The sequence below is a fragment of the Onychomys torridus genome, chromosome 5 (genome assembly GCF_903995425.1).
Source record: "Onychomys torridus chromosome 5, mOncTor1.1, whole genome shotgun sequence".
Lineage (NCBI taxonomy): Eukaryota > Metazoa > Chordata > Mammalia > Rodentia > Cricetidae > Onychomys > Onychomys torridus.
The window spans coordinates 87,524,047-87,538,913 of record NC_050447.1 but is presented as its reverse complement, the minus strand read 5'-3'; the positions used below and the strand labels follow the sequence as shown (position 1 = coordinate 87,538,913).

The 14,867-nt window shown below is 44.3% G+C and overlaps 1 protein-coding gene across 7 annotated transcripts in view; it reads left to right on the top strand.

Moving 5' to 3' along the window:
* The window catches only part of Nrp1 (neuropilin 1), a 155,351-nt gene extending 142,018 nt beyond the window's left edge, over positions 1-13,333 (top strand). For 6 of the 7 annotated variants that reach the window (XM_036187526.1, XM_036187527.1, XM_036187525.1 and 3 more), the window contains 5 exons: positions 1,273-1,410; positions 5,694-5,965; positions 6,391-6,487; positions 8,588-8,638; positions 10,555-13,333. In XM_036187526.1, the coding sequence (XP_036043419.1) occupies positions 1,273-1,410; positions 5,694-5,965; positions 6,391-6,487; positions 8,588-8,638; positions 10,555-10,844 (848 nt within the window). In that variant the 3' untranslated portion in view covers positions 10,845-13,333. The remainder of the gene's footprint in view (positions 1-1,272; positions 1,411-5,693; positions 5,966-6,390; positions 6,488-8,587; positions 8,639-10,554) is intronic. The other variant, XM_036187530.1, reaches the window with a different exon arrangement.
* The last annotated feature ends 1,534 nt before the right edge of the window (positions 13,334-14,867 follow it).

Here is a 14,867-nt window from a genome sequence, read left to right as displayed (position 1 = left end):
ATCCCATTAGAACCCCTCCCTCCATTGTTCAGTGGGGGCAAGGGGCACTGGAGAGCACTGGAAGAGCTATCGAAGGACTTTGTGTTAAACACTTGGGCAAGTTAAAGAAATGCTCAAAAGGAGACAAGGTCTCCGCCTGACCCTAAGGCAGCCCATAATAGCATGCTTTCCTTTATTGCACAAGGCAAGTCCTTTGAGCCTCCTCTTCAGTTGGGCAGATGCCCCTGATATTCCTCTAGCTGACTCAATACTGCCATCCTGTGGATGACTGCTCTCAGGCTTGCTCTCTGGGGACAGAGGCCACACAATGATCTCATCTTTGGTATTGTTTTTAGCCTCCGCTGACTCCTCCCCCAAACAAAACTGTACTATCCCTGATTTCTTCTTTCGGTACTTCCAAACTCATGACCCTTTCAGAGAACCGGATTGAGTAAATGAAAGGTTTTGGGTTTATGGAACGCTAAGGTCAGATGCCTTCCTACAAACCCATTAATGCTTTCAGCTTCCAAATGCTTCCTTTGGAAGATTTTTAAAAAGTATTTCTGAAGGGTCAATGTTTAAATGAGTTTGGGCTTTCCATGACCTCACATTGAGGTTTTAAGTGGAACGAACAATTTATATGCAAATTTAGAAGTTCACCAAAAAAAAGCCAGAGATTTATTCTGAAATTAATTGACCTGATGGAGAGTACAGAAGAAAGGAAATAATCGCAGGAAAATGCCTCAGTCACTCCTCCCTGACACAGGTTTGAGCTGTCAGCTGCCGTGATAAGAAGGGGGCCAGGCCGCCTGTCAAGTCACATCCCAGCTGTGGAGGCTACAGTCAATCTCTTATAAGATTCCTTTCATTGATGAAATCAATTTTTGTGGTTCATCCTCAATAACAGATTACCTTTCCTATTGGCTATTGTGCAAACAGGGGAAATGCCACTGATGCCCCACACACATGTTCCTTAGAAAATAACCTTCCTGGAAATCTTATGTAAACCTGATTCCTGGGGAAATCCACGTGTGCACGCACACACACACACACACACACACACACACACATGAAATGGTAGTGCTAAACATGACTTTGCAAACATTTTGACATGTTCAGGCACCTATTAGTTTCTTTGGTAATCCTGGATTTTGTGAGTTTCCCAGAGCTTTAGAACAGATATGAGATTATTAAAAAAAAAAAAAAAAAATGTTTCCTAGCAGAGTATTAATGGCCTTCCTGAACTTGGTGGTTAATTCTCCCCATGTGTCTGTCTGTCCTTCCCCACTGAAGAGTTCCCGACCTATGGTTTTAACTGTGAGTTTGGCTGGGGCTCTCACAAGACCTTCTGCCACTGGGAACACGACAGCCACGCGCAGCTCAAGTGGAGCGTGCTGACCAGCAAGACGGGCCCCATTCAAGACCATACAGGTAAGAGGATGCCATGCCTCCATGCTAGGCACATCTTTGGTTACCAGGGAAGGTCCCTGACACCTGCAGTTTTGTGGGTGATAAGAAATGCTAGAAGCATTCACTTCTGTTTCTGTTTTCTGGAACTCTCAGATTCCTTTCTGTAGTGGAGAGAGGCTTGGGGGGTGGGGGAGAATAGGAATTCTGATTGAGTCTGGCCACTGACTGGCCTTCCTAAAACAACAGCAAATGGAGCAAGGATGGAAGAGCCATATTTACTTTTACCAAGGTCAACTTTAGCCACATTCACTGAACTCAAGCTCATTATAGTTTTTCTGGACTTTTACTAAGGACGTTTTTAGTAGGGGGCAGTACTTAAAACCAGACATGGTTAAACAAAAAAAAACAAACAAACAAAAAACAGACATGGTAACATGTGCCTGCAATCCTAGCACTGAGAAGGGGCACACAGGAGGATCAGAAGTTCAAGGTCATCTTGGCTACATATTGTGTTCCGGGCCAGCATGGGTTATGTGAGACCCTGCCTCAGAAAAGAAATAATACTGTCCAATGGGCGTTCTCTGTGCACAAGCATGCCTCGTCGGCGATCTCTGCATCCCAGACTCTGCTAATGCATGGCCAAGCACAGTGCATCCTGGTGCTTCTTCTCTGGTCCCCTGAGGAAAAGAGAGAACAATTCAGGAGACTTCGCTCTACCTGGCCCGTTTCCTCTAAGCTCCATACTCCAGCTCTCAACCATAGTTTCCTCTTATGAGGAATTGCTGGGAGAGGAATGATTCAGTGTGTTCCTTCCTGTCCTGTTTTTTGTTTGTTTGGTTTTTGGTTTTTTGTTTTGTTTTGTTTTGTTTTGTTTTGTTTTTTTTCTTTATCCCACATGAGGTTCTTACACAGAGCCAGCAGCATCCTGACAAACAGACATACACCTACTTCCACAGACACACTCCCTACACACACACATACCACTCCTAAAATATAGTTAGTAGTGGCCCATCAAAAGAGTATTTGGGATGCTGAAGAACCCCTAAATTTTTGCATGCCATCCCTGAGGGTGGCTGGCTTGTGGGCTGCCAGATGAGTAGAAAGTATCCCACCCTCTCCCATTGTGCTGTTCTTTTTTCCACAGTGAATATGAGCACAAAGTAAGCTGAAGGCCCCTTTCTGCCATGGCTACCTCCTTTCCTAATGAGAGTGACAAGGAAATTGGATAAAATTGGACTCCTTCAATTCTGAGACACTTTCCATTGAGTCTTAAGACAAGCGGTTTTAGAAACCTTAAAATACTTTGACTGTAAATGGCACTGTACACATAAATGGCATCAGATTAACTAAATGCAATTAGCCAAGATGAAGGCAGCAGTAGCGGGGAAATGGATGCAAAGTGAAGTGGCTCAGTAGGACCTGACATTCAAAGGGGGTGAAAAGCTGTATTAGCCAGAGACAAAAGCTAAAAGGCTCACAGAAGTAGAGTGCTAATTGAGAAAATGAAGACACAGTTCCCGACCCAGAGTCTGATAAAATGTCTGAAAGGGAAACATTGGCACTTTGTGCGTTGGAGAATCACAAGAGGAGTCCATTTCTAGGATTCACAGCAGAGAAGGGATTCCTTCCGACTATGTGGCTCCTTTGTTCTCCCAGCCACTCAGACTGACTGGCAGCTGGCTGTGCCTTCACTTTCTAGAAAGAGCCTCTGCTGCGCAAGAGATCATCTGGGAGAAGCAGACATGCCTGGCATGGAAAAGACAGGGACTTGTTAGCGAGGAACCATCTAGATGAGAACAGGCCCCACCTACTAGTGCTCATGTCCCAGGATATTCGGTTCTCTTTTTCTTTCTTGAGACAGGGACTCATGCATGCCAGAGATGGCCTTAAGTTCCCACTGTGTGGCTGATGATGACCTCCAACTTCTAATCCTCCTGCCTTTACCTTGGAGTGCTAGGGTTATAGGTATATGCCACCACACCCAGGTTTATATGGTGCTAAGGAAGGAACCCAGGGCTTTGTGCATGCTAGACAACACTGTACAAACCATGCTACACCCCGGCCCTATACTTTTTAATAATATTATTAGGAAGCTAGGCAAAGTAGTGCTCACTAGAATTCCAACCCTCAGCAGGAGGACCACAGGTTCAAGGCCATCCCATAGTGAAACTCCTCAAATCAATGATAATGATATTTGGAACTTTGCAAATTGGATGTTGAGGCATTTTAAAATTATTACTACTTTGGTGAAATTCCTAATTTTGAATTGTAAAGGCATTGCGCTGGGTTCTGTGCTCTTGACTTTAGGAATGGATCTGTGCACCTCTTTATAAATGATTCCAGCTTCTTTGCCTTGTTCACTGAGTGCTGAGGAGGGGGGCATACAGTAAGGGTAAAAGAGAACCCAGTGAGGACTGGGGAGACGCTTCTGTCAGTAAAGTGCCTGTCATGCAAATATAAGGACCTGAGTTCAGATCTCCAGCACCCAGGCATGGCCTTGTGCACCTATAATCCCACTGTAGAGATTAGAGGGACTTTGGGGCTGAAGGTCAACTTGTCTAACCAAATCAGGGACTCTAGATTCACTGAGAGACCATCTTAAAACAAGGTGAGGAAATGATTGAGGGATACCCAGCATGCATTTCTGGCCTCCACACACACATGCATGCACCCATACACACACAAAGACTCACCCATAATCATAACTCAGGAGGTGAGAGGAATTTCTCTGAGAGATGGTGCCAGTGTATGGTTGAGACAAAAGCTACATGTGCAGCAGTTAGACTGGCGGCCGAAGTGTGGGCCCCATAATCTTGTTTTCTCCTTTGGCGTTGCCCACTACAGTCTTTTCCCAAAGGATCACAGAACAGGTGTGCTTTTTCCCTGAGCATTTCAGTGGACCAACCTGCCACTCACTGAGACAATCGCATTGTCACAAAGAGACACCCAGGTCTTGACATCTCAGCGGGATGATAGAAACCCAGGAGTACCAGAATCAGCAGGCACCCACAAGGGTAGAGAGTGATCCTCTGCAGTGTCTCATGCACATGTGGAGCAGGGACCTATGTCCACTCTTCCTTATGGATCCACTCAATGACTTCATAAGAGCATCTGTGAGAGCTCAAGTTGATTGCCCAGTAAGAGAAGGGAGCTGCCTACTGAGATGCGTAGAGACTACTGAAACCAGGCATGAGGACATGCCCACATATGCACAGGGAAAAGGTACCTCACAGGCCTGCAAGCCTGTGAGCCAGGGAAGGAGACACCTTGCTGGCCTCTGAGGCCTGAGCATCACATTACATCCCCAGTTACATCAGGTGAGGTGTGGGAGTTTGTGATTCCTATTCATAGAGCAAAAGGTAGCCCACAAGTTGTGTTTAGACCAGGTGGAGGCAAGAGCAAACATTCCCACTGGGGGTGATTAGAGCAAAGCCAACAGGCAGTCCTCATGGCGCCATGAGCGTGGCCGTTGCCAAATGGCGCGTTCAAAATGAGCGTCAGAAACGCAGGCTTGCTTCTCTGTGGGCCAGAAGCACAACAGATAGAAGCAGGTTCTCGGGTGAGAACCAGACTCTTGGGCACAGCTGAGAAATCATAGACCAGTGACATACACTAAAGCAAAAAGAAGAACATTTATTTTTTAAAGATCCTCAGATATTGGTGAGATGGCTCAGTGGGGGAGAGGGGGCATGCTTTGTAAACACAAGGATGTGAATTTAATCCCCAGAATCCATCTTTTAAAAAAACAAAAACAAAAACAAAAACAAACAGGTGTGGTGGCATGGGCTTGTTGCCCTAGCACTAGGGACAGGTTGACAGGTTGAAGCTGGCCCTTCAACCTATCCTATTTGTGGAGCTGTAAGCCATGGACACCCTGTCTCAAAAACCAAAATGATTAGCATCTGGAGAGTAATACCCAGGGTAGTCCCCTGGCTTTTACATGCATAGTATAGGTGTGCTGAAACATTTTAAAGTCACTTTCTCCGAAGTCTGGAGACAAACTGTGCATAGTGTCTACCTTTGATAGTATGAAGACAGCTATACATTACAGCCTGGCTCCCTGTGATACCATGATCCAGATAAGCAGTGCCCAAACAAAGTCCACCCAACGCCTCTTAGAGCAAGGCCACCAGTGCCCATGGGGTTACTAATAACTACATCTGCTCTTCCCACTGGCTGCTTGGTTCCTTGGTGCCCAGCCCAGGAGAATGTCTTTATGGGTAGGTAGTTCTAAACAGGAGAGAGAGAAAAAAAAGTGCTGCGGACTTGTCTGGTCTCCCTGACACAGAGTTTTGCCTCAGCAGGAGATGGCAACTTCATCTATTCCCAAGCTGATGAAAATCAGAAGGGCAAAGTGGCCCGCCTGGTGAGCCCTGTGGTCTATTCCCAGAGCTCTGCCCACTGCATGACCTTCTGGTATCATATGTCCGGCTCTCATGTTGGTACCCTGAGGGTCAAACTACGCTACCAGAAGCCAGAGGAGTATGATCAGCTGGTCTGGATGGTAGTCGGGCACCAAGGAGACCACTGGAAAGAAGGACGGGTCTTGCTGCACAAATCTCTGAAACTGTATCAGGTACGAACCCTCCACAAAGGGAGGGTTGGGGCTTTGGGACAGTGGGATGTGTGGGATGCTTCCCCACCCTGAACTGTTGCCTCTGTGATGTTTGTCTTGGTGACATGTCTCACTGTCTCTTAGATGACAGCAGGGAAATGGGGAAAATCTCCATTATAATTCATTTCTGAGATATCACAGATACTATGCCTTTCATTTAAATCTTTTCTTCCTTTATGAAAAATGAATGTGAGGAGAGATTTGAATCATCTCTACCACTGATAGGGAAGAAAGAAGGACTCTCCTGTGTCTATATGCAATCTTGTGAGTTTAACTCACGTGAAGTCTCATGAACTTGAGTCGAAGTTTCTATTGAGACAGTGTTTGCAAACCTTGATGTTGAAGATGGGGCTTTACACACTGTGAAACCCATTTCATTTTTTCAGGTGATTTTTGAAGGTGAAATCGGGAAAGGAAACCTGGGAGGGATCGCTGTGGATGACATCAGTATTAACAACCACATTTCCCAGGAGGACTGTGCAAGTAAGGATGGTTTGGTGTGGGAATGAACCAAGCCCTTTGCCCTGGCAGGCGTACTAGCATGTGACAGTTTTGCCTTGTCATTTAGACCAGAAGTCAAATGCAGACAGGGTGTAAAGTGGGTCAGTTTATCTTCACTTACTTCCTCCTATAACCTAGTCACTTAGAAAGTCTGATTGACACCTCCAGAATCCAAAGACTGCAGCTTAGAAGTCATATCTGGCATATGGAAACATTTTGATAAAGACTAGAACACACAGACATCTGGACATTCCCATATCTGAGTGTGAAAACAAAGCCGTGGGCCTTCAAACATGTTGATAACAGAATTTAATTAAGATTACATTGTTAGTGAGTCAGAGACACCATCATTTGCTTCTGTATTCTAAACAAGTAGATGCTTCTGGCTCTGCCACTAGCTGACATGACTTGGCAGGTAATGGCGATTCAGAGATCTACCTAACAGAGTTGATCATGATGGCCTTGTGCTGTCCACAGATGAAAATTGGACTTAGAAAGCCAATTCATATTCCCCGGTTCTTAATCCATAATTACAAATAGCATCACTAATGACAATGTAATAGCACAGTAATTAGTCTTAAGCCTCATTTGCTACACTGAAACTTTTGTTATATATCATTACATAATAGGCTGTTAATTATAACAGAAGGAAATAAGCCTGCTGGGCAAATTGAAGACAAAGGAGGCCTGTTGGCTAGAGTGGGTTTTTGGCCATTTCAATAACTTACAGGTCTTTTATTATATAATACATTGACTATGTGTAATCCTTAAAGGGTCAATAATTGGATACCATTAGTTGAAGAAACTAAAGAAAAGAAAGGCAGTGACTAGTGGTCTGCTTCTTCGTTCTACACAAGGAAACCTCTTCAACTCTACCATACCCTACAGCTTCACAAGACAATGTGGCTTAATAGTTCAACTGACATTGTTTTTGCAAACTACTCACTTCTGTGGCTACCTGGCAATCCAAATATGTATTTCATATAATTAACACAGTATGTGTAATAGTGTATTCCTCCCCCAAGTTGAGACTAAGAAGGGGATGTTCCAAGCATAGAAGAGCAAATTCCATGAATAAAAACAAAGGAATAAACCCAGTTCAGGCCAATAAATTCTAACTGGCTGTGCACTATATGCAAAGCACTGTGCCACGTGGTACAGTGAATTAGATGGACGTGGGTTTTGTGAGTTTTTTCTTTTAATGGCTTTTCCCTACTTAGGTAGACCAATAAAGAAGGGTCTAAAAGGGCTGGTTGAGACAGCAAGCTGAAGACCTGAGCTGGGATCCCTAATACCCAAGCACATATGTGTACTAACACATCTGTAATCTTAGCATTGGTTAGGCAGAGATAGGTAGATCCCTGGAGCACATGGGCCAGCCAATCTACCTGAATCAGTGAACTCCAGGCTTGATGAAAGATCCTGTCTCCAAAACTTATATGAAAAGAAATTGAGAAATGACACTTGATGTCAACTTCTGGTCTTCACATGCATATGTGTGTAATTATGTAATTACTCACAAAATATATATTACTGAACAATCTAGTCATAGAGGCTATGAGTACTAACTACTTATGAACCATTCATTTGTACAAGTTTACTAAAGTGTTTATTATGTATTTCACAAGATTTTTAATTCAGGGATACAGCAGGGAACTCAGGACTGTACCCAATCCCGAGGCTCCACTTTTTCCATAGAATTGTATTTTATTCATTTCTGATAAGGTACAGGAAGAAGTTTCCTGACTCAAAGCAGCATTGTGCTATTTCAAAAGCCAGTTCAGCGCACACCCACAGTAGAAGGCAGCTACCCGCATGCTACAGCCTCAAAGTCATGGGTCCATTCCCACTGGTGTTTCTTATCCTCATTAGCCTTCCACAGTCCACATGCCAAAACCCATCCTTGTGCCCTTCACAGCGTCTTAGCAGCATTTCTGAGTCCTGTAAAGGGACTGTGCAATCTGAACTACTAGAGAAGCCCAGCAGAGGGGTTGGAGGGTTTCCGTGCAGTTTGGGTGAATCATATCTGTTTTGTTTTATTGGCAGTTTAAACATCTCTTTCCATTCTCTTTGCCTTGTCAGAACCAACAGACCTAGATAAAAAGAACACAGAAATTAAAATTGATGAAACAGGTAAATTCATCTTACTGCTCAGCCTCTATTTTAATTTCCTATGGTTTCTGTTGTTTGTAAATAAACATCTCTAAAATCCTCATACACTAGTGTATCCAGGCAGTTCAGAAAAAAAAACGAGTCCCTGTGCCTGAGTGGGTGTGGACTGGATCCTTGTCACAAAGTGCTGTATGTCCTTAGCTGCCTAGGGGACTTGGGAGGGATACTGTGAGGTGGCACTCCCAGGAGTAAGAATACCCAACCCCTCCCTGCCTGAGATTTTTCACTGAAATACGATCACAAAATTATGAAGACTATTCATGTCATCATTTGAAGAGAACAAATCCTTGGTGTTTCCTCGTCTCCCAGGTGGAATCTTGAGGAGGGCAGAAACCTAGCTTCTCTGGGGTCTGGTCCTGTTTCCTGTCACCCTACAGTCTGAGGGTGACATTGATGATGGGACTTTCTTAGGGACTGCTTTACACGCCAAACAGTAAAGACCCATGTTCCACAGGGCACGCTTCCTCCCATTTGACAGACATCAGGACTGAAACAAAAGTAGCAGAGCTCATCAGGGGTAGTCTTGGGTGTTTGATCAACTGTAAAATGTGTGGTTTGGGTTAGTACTTCCACGGTGCTCAGATGTAAGACACGGTATCAGAGCTAGGTCCTGGAAGCTTCCAAACTGCCTGGCCAACACTGCTCAGAGCTGGCAGGGACAGTGAGGCACCATTGTCATCCATTGCCTTTGGAAATGTGGTCCTACTATATGCATGGCCAGCATAGACTGTCAGAAACAACAAACACAGCCCTGTGATGTTGGCAATATTAGCACATTACCAGGTCCACACAGCTGTAAACTTTATTAGAAGTTGTTTCAAAACAATCTTTCATCAAGGGAGAGAGTATTAATATGCCCCCAAGGCTTGTTTTCCCTTGTTTAGGGACTCGCATCTCATATTTTTAGTGTTCGCTGATTGGAATCTCAGTTGATCAGAGCACCATTAAGTAAACACCACACAAGCTGCCCATTAGCATTTCAGGCCTGCTCCTAGCACCAGGTAATTAGGCTCAAAGCTCCCATGCTAATAACGTCTCATGTTCCACTCTACAGCAAACATATCCCTAGTGACTCCTTTGCAGAGCAGCATGACCATCTCCAGCAACACTGCCAGGGTGGTGAAGACGCTATTAAGTGTCTTCTCTTTGGCACAGCAACAGACACTGTTTCTTAATCAGTGCCACAGCCCTTTCTGCATGATAGGAGTAGGCATTAGTTTATTCAGGAAAAAAAAAATTGTCTCTCCTTCAGTATTACTAGATAGTTTGGGGTTTAAGGGTGTTCATGGCTTTCTGTGTAAAAACCCACAGGGACACTAGGAACAGCATCTGAGGCTGCCTGGGAGGTCAGGTAGAATACAGGAGAATGTTTAGATCCACCCACCGAACACAGTAGACAGCTGTGTGGCCAAGATTTGACAAAACTGCATGCCTGCACACCAAAGGCTGGGGATGTAGCTCAGCTGCTGGAATGCTTACTCAGCATGCACTAAGCTTTGGGCTTCATCGCATATGTATTAGGCATAGTGGTGCATGCCTACTATCCCAACACCAAGGAAGTAGAGGCAGGAGGATTAGCAGTGCAAGGTCATCTTCTGCTGTCTGTCAAGCTCAAGGCCAGCCTGGGCTTTTGAGACCCTGACTCATCATAAGTCTCTGGATGAGAACTATAAACATATCTGTCACTTTGGAGTCATATAAACTAGGTTGTGACCTCAGTGTCCACCTCAAATCCCAGCACCCTCACCTCCCACCCCTCCACTCCTCCTGCACTGGAGCATGGAATGTCTCATAGGTTCCTCCCCTTTTTCCTGGCCTTCTGTCTACTCACATGTGGCCTCTCAGTGTTCATGAGTCCCTCTTGTCTCCTTCCTTAGGGAGCACCCCAGGATATGAAGGGGAAGGTGATAGTGACAAGAACATCTCCAGGAAGCCAGGCAACGTGCTTAAGACCCTGGACCCCATCCTCATCACCATCATCGCCATGAGTGCCCTGGGGGTACTCCTGGGTGCCGTCTGTGGAGTTGTTCTATATTGTGCCTGTTGGCACAATGGGATGTCGGAAAGAAACCTGTCTGCCCTGGAGAACTATAACTTTGAACTTGTGGATGGCGTGAAGTTGAAAAAAGACAAACTGAACCCACAGAGCAATTACTCAGAGGCATGAAGGCGCGGAGCTGGAGAGAGAATCGGAGGACTGAGGTGGGAGGACAGTGGAGGTGCGGGGACTCTGTTGCTCTGCTCTCACTGTAAGCTGGGAAGGGCGTCTGTGACGCCACGCCAGGCTTTTCTCAGGAGCTTCAATGAGCGTCACCTACAGGCGCAAACAGGTGACTGGTAACAACCGGAATCATGTACAGCCCGCTTTCTTCTCTTGGTTTCGTTTGGATAATCAGAAGCCAGTTGAGACCAAGTGTGACTGACTTCATGGTTCATCCTCTTTTTCCCCTTTTTCCTCTCTCTCCTTACCCTGTGATGGATTCTTCTCGGAAACTGCAAAATCCAAGATGCTGGCACCAGGTGTTGTTCAGTGGGCCCTTTTGATGGATACGTGACCTGTAGCCCAGTGCCCAGAGCATATTAGCATAACCACGTTTCAGGGGATGCCAGCACCCACCTTTGCATTGCTACCCACAGCGAGCACAAGGCGGGGAAAAGAATTGGACTATTTGTCTGCAAAGTACTGTGGCCTCAGTACCCATATCGCGTGTCAGCTCTGTTTACCAAGCAATACCGACAGATTTTCTTGATGTTTTACAGTGTTGTACCGGATCTCGTGTTTGTGACCTCCATTCAGAATACCATACCACGCAGCCACCAAACTGCTGGCACCCGGGTGTCCCGCTGATGACCCACCACAAGTCTTCGGCACTGGCTAGTCTTCGTTCCCTCAAGTGCCTTTTTGTTTGTACTGGTTCCTTGTGTCCCGTGGATGACCCACTCTGTTTCTGGTGAAACCCCTTCTCTCCAATCAGACCTGGTGGCCCACTGACTAAGAAGAAAGTATATTTTAGTGTGCTATGCCGACCCCGGGAAGGCAAGGGCTCTGAAGACCTGGCAACGTGGCTTACTTGTTCTGCTTTTTTCTGAAGTTCAATGTCATGTCTCTTGACCCTTTGTATAAAGCTGCAACGTTCTCTCTCACTGTTCTTTCCAATGGAATGTATTTTCAGATGTAAACTCTTGGCTCTTTCTCTCCTCCCTCCATCCTCTCTTAGAATCGAAGCATTTGCCACTGTCCAGAATGAACCTTGCAGCTTTAACCTGCTGGCGATGGCGAACAATTTTACTAGACTTTATGTTTTAAGATAATTAAGTAAGGGGAATTCCTAACTTTGTCCCCCAAAGTCTAACTTTGGGTGTCTTGTTAACTGGTTAAAGTGACAGTATCTTTTTTCCTGAAGCTGTGTGCCCATCCATTCTGATTAGACTGATGTTTGACAGGGATGTTTTCACCTAGCGGAAGTCTTAAGTTGAAAGACTACAAACTGGCTTCCAGATGAGACCCACAGGAAACACTGAATAAAATCCCCGAGTCTAAAAGGACATGACAATTTTACATCCAAATATACAAAATGACCCAAGAACCTTCCAGTTTTGTTATTGGGTCAGAGGAGGGGAGTGAAAGGGACAGTTCATTGAAGAAATAAACCTGATGCCTGAATTTCAAGACGAGGCAGAAGGGGCGCATAAAAACCAAAACAAAAGCCATTCAGCAGAAACCCTGAAAAAAATAAATAAATTTCAATGAGTGCTTTTAGAAATTTCCAATGGCTCATAAAGAGAAAAGGCCTACCTTAGAGCTGGCAAGGCACACCCCCTCCACAGCACAAAGAGGTAGATATCTTAACCCAAAGCAGCTTCCAGCTGGTGGACTCTGTCTTGCTGAGCTGTACGTAAGAACTCCGGACTCTTGACCCTCCGAGTGTGGCTACAGGTCTCAGTTATGTTTCTTGGAGGTCATGTTTGCTTCCTGGACGAAGGGTCCGTTCACCTTGGTTTAATGGGATTGTGAATGTCTTTTTTCCAGGATAGTATTGATCACGTAAAAAAGATATTAAAAAGACTATGTTTCCATTCCCAGGGGCATCAATTCACTTGTTACAATCATACTGGGAGGAAAGCATGAAGTGAGAGTCTGTTTCTAAGGCAACAGACTTGACCTGTGTCCTCAGCCAAGGAAAATTGATACTGCACCTTTACATTTTAAAGTACCTTGCACTGATAAATATATTTAAAAGTTATATGTTTATAAAGTTATTAATTTGTAAAGGCAGTGTTACGAAATGTTCAGTTTATATTGTTTTAGATTGTTTCGTAATTTTTAAAGGTGTAAAATAACATATTTTTTCTTTATTGAAATCTATAAGACTTTCTGTAGTAAGATGTCTCATTTTCTGGTATATTATTGCTTCATGTTTTGTACCCTCATAAAATTTTGTGCAAATTTTTTTTACAGAAATTTTTATTTTCTATGATGATATGTATGACACTTGTAAATTGTTGTTTCACAATGAACAGCGAAGCCTTAACTTGAAATGACATTTGTATTCTCTGAGTAGCATAAAAACCCACCTAGAATGAACTGTAACTTAAGCTCCAAACTACACATTCCAAAGAAGCAGTTGAATTAAACATTTTCATAGAAATCCCAAACCTGACGGCTGTTATTCCATTAGCTCTGTTCTTGGTAAAGATGTTGGGGGTCAGCCCAATTTCCAGTACCTTCCGAGACCGAAGTTATCTTTTCAAAATAATCTCAGAGTGTGAGAGAGCAAGCAGACCCCTCCTTCCAAGAGCAAGAATCTGAAACCAGGTCTTTGGGGGTGAGCAAAGCAGAATTGGCCTCTAAGTGGACATTTTTTTTTCCGCCCAAATTATATTGGTTTGTGCATCCACATGGTGAAGTTGGTTTTATGATACTAACAGATTGCTATTGGTGACTCTTGCTTCTGTAGGAAACAGGTAAATTTACATACTGATTATGTACTAAATTTAGGAGAAGGGGAAAACTGAGTATATATAGTGTTACAACTGTCTGTTTAGTAAGCCTTGGCGAAATGCCCATTTCTTTGGGGACCAAAACAATAGAAAAAAATGACTGACACACACACACCCCCAAGAAAGAACAAAAAAAGTGTTGAGCCAAAACACCTTAAATAGGTCCTTTAAAAAGCTTGTCACAGCCGGGCATTGGTGGAGCTTGCCTTTAAACCCAGCACTTGGGAGGCAGAGGCAGGCGGATCTCTGTGAGTTCGAGGCCAGCCTGGTCCCCAAAGCGAGTTCTAGGAAAGTCGCAAAGCTACACAGAGAAACCCTGTCTCAAAAAACTATTAAAAAAAAAAAAGCTTGTCACATCAGAGCTGGCAGAACCCAACCCCCACTCTGCAGGAAAGGAGTTACTTCTCTGCCTACCTCCAATAGTAGAAAACCTCAGTCCAGAGTGCGCTGGAACATGGGGTCTGGACACTGCTGCTGCTGCTCTGGGCAGAGTCAAGTTTCTCCACTTCCTGCTTTTTCCTGGATCCTGAAAGCATCTCCTAGGACTTATCCAAGAATACAGAAAGCTTCCTACTGTGTGTGGTTTTAGGTCTTAGCCTAGGAAGAAGATAAAACCATACTCATTTTAATAAGGTTAAATTCTACTGACATCCAGGGTCAGTTCTAGAAAACACGATGCATGCAAGCAAGCTGTTGATCAGAATGCATCTAGATATAGTTTATTTATTTTACTTTTTTTGTTTGGTTGTTTGGACTTTTTTGTTCTGTTTTGTTTTTGAGGTAGGGGCTCATGTAGTCCAGGCTAGCCTCACACTCACTATGTAGTCTTGAACTTCCGATCCTCCTGCCTCTACCTCTGGGGTGATGAGAGGTGTATGCCAAATTGATACAGTGCTAAAGATGGAACACGGGACGCCATGCATGCTAGGCAAGCACTCTGCCAACTGAGTCAAAGGCCCAGCCCCCTAGACGTAGGTTCAGAGCCACACAAGGACCAGAGGCTTACCATCTCTATGTCCTCTGAGGCTTTCAATATGGCAGCTTCTCACTTCTTCTCCCTGGTTGACAGTTTAGCTAAGCATTTGTTTTTGTTTAATCTGATAAATCATTGTCTAATACTTCCCAAATCTGTGGATTAAAATGTCATGAGGACTGAAACATTTAATTTAAACATGAAAATGATTTACTA